Source organism: Arvicanthis niloticus, chromosome 1 (genome assembly GCF_011762505.2).
Source record: "Arvicanthis niloticus isolate mArvNil1 chromosome 1, mArvNil1.pat.X, whole genome shotgun sequence".
NCBI lineage: Eukaryota > Metazoa > Chordata > Mammalia > Rodentia > Muridae > Arvicanthis > Arvicanthis niloticus.
This window is the reverse complement of record NC_047658.1, coordinates 126825356-126831355: the sequence shown is the minus strand read 5'-3', so window position 1 is coordinate 126831355 and position 6000 is coordinate 126825356. Positions and strand designations below refer to the sequence as shown.

The following is a 6000-nucleotide window of genomic DNA, read 5'->3' as shown; positions in this document are numbered from 1 at the left end:
TCCTACCAACCCCAAAGCAAAAGTAAATGAAATACACATGAATTCTGAAAGTCCCATGAACCAGATACAATTGCTTTCCACCTCGCTATGCAATACTTCTTCCCTTGAAGTGCAGCCTAAGGAAGCAGAAATTCAGAACTCTAAAGAAGACTTAGAAGTAAGTCACTTAAAGACAAAGATGTTTAACCAGTGGGAATGCACATTAAGAGAGGAGCCACAAGGGTTGAGGGTAGAGGTCTCCCAGTTCCCATCTCTGCGGCTGGTGTAATCGTCATGCTTGTTCTGAAGCAGGGCAACCCTACCTAGCATGTAAGAGGGAGCTACCCACAACACAGGGTTGCTTCCAGGAACACCTCACTTCAAGCTCCAGTGACTGATGGAGTGTTCAAGTTGTCAGTGGAAGAAGGGAAATACTGCAATACATTTCAGCATTCCCCCCACCCCAGGACTGGCCAAGGAGAACATAGATGTGATATGATACAGTGTTGAGAGGAAAAGGATGAATGGAGACTGGCAAGAGTCTCTAGCCATAGTGTTTCTGAGCTGAATAAAGTGAAACGTTTTTTTTTTTTTTTTTTTTTTTTTTTTTTTAGTAGTCTCCAGGATGACATATCTTCCCATTTTCTTATTTAAATAAAAAGATATAAGAAAAAATGGTTCTGATTTGTGCTGTTGTTTCATTCAGAGAAACTGGAAAATCCTAAGCATCATGTGATTTGCTGACAAGGCTCCGAAGCATCTAGAGTCCAACAGAGCATGGCCTTGTTATAGCTATGGGTGCTCCAGCCTTAGCCAACAGACACTCATCCCAGGGTCATCCCTGTTGCTGCTATTCAAATTTCACATTGCTATAGAGGGAAAAAGAAAATACATATTCTTCATGTATGTATAGGTATATGCACAACCCTTAGATGAAGTCATAAATAACAGTGGAGACAGAGTCTTCAAATGCAGTGAGAAAATAAATTAATTTATTCCCTGGTTCTTTAGTACACAGCATTCTACTCCAAGGGGCCAGCTGAAGCAATGAGGTCTAAAGGAAAGGATTCCCAACTGACTCCTCTAGCATCCTCATGCAGAACCAGGAGACGAGAATGTATGCCACACATTCTTCTCAGAAGTCAATATCCAGGCGGACCCCTACACTATACACTGTGTCCTCTGTGCAGTAGGATATAAGGCTCAGAGGGCATTTCCAGGGAGGTCCATGTTGTAAAGTCATTGTGACAGAGATTCTGACATAGTCAGGATCATGTCAGTCTCAGTCTGTCACCATAGAATTTATGGCAGAAGGAGCGAAGGGAGGTCATCATCTTCCTTCATCATCCTTTTTAAAGGCGTGTATGGTCTTCCAGGGAACTTCTATTTCTGTCTCTTTCTGGAAGCGCCTCCGCTGGCTCAATGGTCTTCACAAGTCCTGAGTTGCCGTGTGCCCTTGCAAGGGAGTAATCATTTCTTTTTAAATCTACAAAGAAAGCAAGACAGTTTTAGTAAATGACTTAGAACACATTGACTCATGCAGGTGAACTGAACTTCAGGCTTAGTCAATGAGTTCAGGGAGTCTCTGCTGCCCCAGGCCTTGGGCATATGGATTCCAAACTCTCAACCATATCTAAACCCAGGCTCTCTTGTATCCCATGACTACATGAAACTTTAACTCCATATGCTGTCACTATGTGTGGTATAAGCCACCACTTAGTGGGGAGAGAAGATGTGACTGGCCCAAGTTAAATGAGCTCCCGTAAGAAATGGAACCTTAGGAAGGATCCGAGGAATGGGTTGAAACGGTGGCAAGAAAGCTCCCCTCAGCTCTACAGCTACCAACAAAAGTTTCGACATCTGAAGACCACATCAGATGTTTCCTAAGCCCTGACTCTTCTGTTCACAAAGGAAAGTTGAAGAAAATGGTAAACGAGAGAAGCTTTGGGAGGACTGACTATAGAAAAAAATAATGTTAAATGTTACATGCAGTTTGTTTGTTTGTTTGTTTGTTTGTTTTTGTGCTGTGATTCATGAGCAGATTTCAGCCTCCAATTGTGGAATGATTCAGACATTCACCAGCTCCTGTGCCTCCCTTACTTAGAGTTCTGATGGCCCTTAGTCCAGGCCTAACCCCTTCCTGGGTTCCTGATGACCCGTCCAGAGGACACAGTGCTGTGCATTGACCTCTTTGCCCATTCACTGTGAATTCACACCACGGGCAGTTATGAGAGTCCAGCCTTCTTCTTCTCTCCCTTAATTCCTTAGCCTTGAGCTAACAGGGCTCCTGGGCTACACACTGTGGGTGATGGTGTTAGGGAACCCAGGCTATCACTCAGGCTGAGAACATGTAGCTGGGGGTGATGTGTGAAGCCCTGAGCTCAAACTCTGGTGCCAGGAGGAAAAATTCATATTTCTTGGTCTACTTTTTAATGTTAAATGGTGATTTTTTTTCTAGATTAAAAAAAACTAACACATATATATCTTAATATATCCTTAATAATATAACCAACATCTACTAAGCATATACATAAACTAAATCTTCACCCCCACTCTGTGACAGATACAATTATCTCTTGCTTGCAGTTGACGATGTTAAAGGCCAAAGCCTTATGACCAGTGGAAAGCAGAACTAGGCTACATGACCCTACCTGGGTCAAGATTCCAGGTGCCTGTGCGTTAACTTAGCCTGCCGCTGCCTTAAAAAGAAAATAAAACATAAAAACTAACAGGCGTTTCTCATTCTGTTCTCCAAACTAAACATCTTTACTTAATTACCAGTAATATGAAAGAGGGTATTTCATTATTTTTGTTTCAATATTAATTTTTAAAACTAAGATTTCAGACACAAGAGAGAGAGACAGGGACAGAGAGAGACAGAGACAGAGAGACAGAGAGAGACAGACAGACAGAGACAGACAGACAGACAGACAGACAGACAGACAGACAGAATTAGAGAATCTGAATGGATTCTCTGATAAAGAAAATATATGTGTGAGTGAGTAGTCCAGATGAGAGAATGTTAAATGGAATAAACTTGGTTTTATCCTAAGGGGGGGGGGGGCGGGAAATAGTGTGGTAAGATGGCCCAGCAGGTAAAAGTGCTCGCTGTCAAGTTGCATGACCAGAGTTCTATCCCCAGAATCCACATGGTGGAGGAAGACAAGAGACAATGGCTTCCAGCCTTCCATGGCATGCCTACTTGTAACCCTACACCATACTCAACAATTAACTGGACCTGATGATTGGAAGCAATGAATAATGTCTTGAGTCTCCCTGGCCCAGAGATATAGTCCTGATCAGATATAGTCCTGTGTCTTTGAGAAAATAAGCTGCCCTATCCAGGCTACAGTGAGTAGTGCCTAAGGATGATGTTTCCTGAGTGGATTCCAGGCTGCAACTGTGGAATGATTCAGATAGTCACCAGCTCCTGCATCCCTTGCCTAGAGTTCTGATATCCCTCAGCCCAGTCCCAACCCCTGCCTGGGGTCCTGATGACCACTGCAGGACACAGTGTTGAACGGTGATCTCTTTAGCCATCTCCTATGAGCTCCTCTTTAGCCATCTCCTATGAGCTCACACCGTGGGCAGTTAGGAGAGTACAGCCTCCCTCTTTGCCCCTTTGGCTTTCTTCTTCTGTATCTGCCACTGCATGATGACACACTTTATTTTCACTGATGGAGGAAAGAAGAACCCGAGGCCTATTTCTAATCCCTTTCCTTTGCTAAGTCTTGCCCACAAAAACTTCGTCAAACCCAACAGAATTAAAATTTGTCCATATTTGTTATGGAAGTATATATGGCTTACAGTGGAGGATAATTTTTCTAATTTCTAGTTCAGGGTATGACTTGAAAGAGAGAGGGTGGGGGGAAGAGAGAGGGAGAGGGAGAACAGAGTGCCTAACTATGTTGCTCAAGCTATGAGTTCCTGGACTAAGGTGATCCTCCTGCCTCTGCATCTGCAGCATATTCAGCTATAGGTGTAGTCACATGCCCCACTCAGGACTGTATCTTTTGATATGTGAAATTCCAGTGTAAGGCGACTGTTGCTATGACCCAGGAAAAAGAGTTAAGCAGACTGCAAGCCTCCTTTCTGAAAAGGACAAATAGACCCCAGCAGAGCCAGAATTTCTGAAGCACACAGGCACACACACTGCGATCAAACTTTAGTGTGGGGGCTGGAAATGTAGCCCAGTAGTAGAGTGCTGGCTAGCATAACAGAGTCCTGGGTTCTAAGCCCACTGCTGTAAAACAAACAAACAAACGAGTGAATAAAGCGGTGATTGTTACAGATTAAAGTAGTGCTTTAACTGACAGCCTTTCTTCTCTCTGAGCCACACCCTCTCCGGTACCCAATGGGCAAGCTGGAACCAAATAAAAATGCTACAGGCATGCTGTCTGCGAGCAAACAGGACATTGGAAGGGGAGACAGGAGCCTTCGTCCTGTTTCATTCCCTTTAAGTAGGTGGAACATTTTCTGTGGGGTGACTGTGACAAGTCTTGGGCCCCAGGTTGTTTTATCACAGTTTGGCAGAACCTCAAGCAAATCCCTGTCCTTTTTTAATCCCTCCTGAGACTTGAAATTTTTCAGTCAGAAAGTCAAGCTTCTGAATGGCTGTGAGTGAGATAAAAATGCGGTTAAGATTTTCACTCGATCCCAATTTATAATAACTGTTATTCTATGAGAGTTTCTCTGAAGAAACGGAGTCGCCAAGGCTTACCAGGCAGCCTGAGCTTCCCACAGCAGGAGTTGCAGCGATGTTTTGCAATGAAGCTTCTAATTGCATCTTCCCCTAAATTGGCCGGTCCAAACACCATCCCTCTTGATCTAGAGGAAATATCAGAATATCAATTAGATCACAGCTGAGAAAAAGGAGTCCAACTAGGATTCTCTGAGATTTCGAACAGTATCCCTTAGTAACCTAGCCACTTAAAGGAGCCAACAAAGAACAGAGCACTTTGGGGGAAGTAACAATGTTAGGTTTGCAAATTTAAAATTCAAATGCACTTAAATCTTTGTACCCAGCTACAAGACCTACTGTGAAACTCATTCCAACACTAATCTGATAGAAGAGTGAATTTTCGATGTGGTACATTAAAACAAAATACAGTGAGACCCTTTTTAATGCATATGGTGTGAGAGAAAGACATTCATTATCATATGCTCTACTAAAACACCCCAAAGGTAAAAGAGAGAATAGCTTTGCTATGGAACACACCTTCTAAAAAAGACACCTATGCATTGCTGTGCACCCAAATACTTTTCCGAAAATGACTCTTCCCAAAATCAAACACCTCACTGGACATCAGAGCACCTAGATTCCTGGCTTTTTAAAAGCCACTTTCGACTGTGCAAACTGTTTTAACAGGGCTCTTTGTGGAAAGCCAAGACAACTATTAGCCAAAAAGTTTGTGAAAAGAGACAGCAGATGCCCAGAGTAAGTAATAGAATTAATTACAAGTAGTGTTGGTATCTCTGAGACACATTTTGAACTTTCTAATATAAAGATCGTCAGCAGATGCTAGGCATGTTCTGCCTACAACCATTACTCTTGAGACTTTGACCCTCCGCCTGACACAGGACGGAGCACACCAGAAATGCCTCCAAAGAAAGCTTATGAAAGCTAATATTTCATTTTAATGACATGCACAGTGGAAACAGCACATTTTAAAATCTGAACTCAATTACCGCTCTTAAATACCACGTCTTAAGGTGGGGGGGGGGGGAGCACAGCAGACTATCACAAAGGGAAACAATAAACTTTGCTTCTGAGGAATGTGGTTTTTCAAAAGGGACATGGTGTAAAAATGGACTTTGTTTCCACCCGAGGATTGAAACATTTATCTCAATTTCCACTTCCTTTTGGCAGAAGAACAGTGGCTCTCTGAAGATGTGCCAAGCTCAGAATGAGGGCTGATGTCAATTTGATCTCAGATTGCCTCCTGCTCTGTGCCGGTAGGTGGAGAAAACCTCTTGGGAAGGCAGACTGGAAAGACACTGGGGATTAACTTTCCTGGTCAC

General features: G+C 43.1%; 1 protein-coding gene across 3 annotated transcripts in view; it reads right to left on the bottom strand.

Annotated features, from left to right (window-relative positions):
- Positions 1-949: 949 nt before the first annotated feature.
- Trpm6 (transient receptor potential cation channel subfamily M member 6) overlaps positions 950-6000 on the bottom strand; it is a 141155-nt gene continuing 136104 nt past the window's right edge. For all 3 annotated transcript variants that reach the window (XM_034502568.2, XM_076918335.1, XM_076918341.1), the window contains 2 exons: positions 4700-4806; positions 950-1465 (listed from right to left, as the gene is read on the bottom strand). In XM_034502568.2, coding sequence (XP_034358459.1) covers positions 1332-1465; positions 4700-4806 — 241 coding nt within the window. In that variant the 3' untranslated portion in view covers positions 950-1331. The remainder of the gene's footprint in view (positions 1466-4699; positions 4807-6000) is intronic.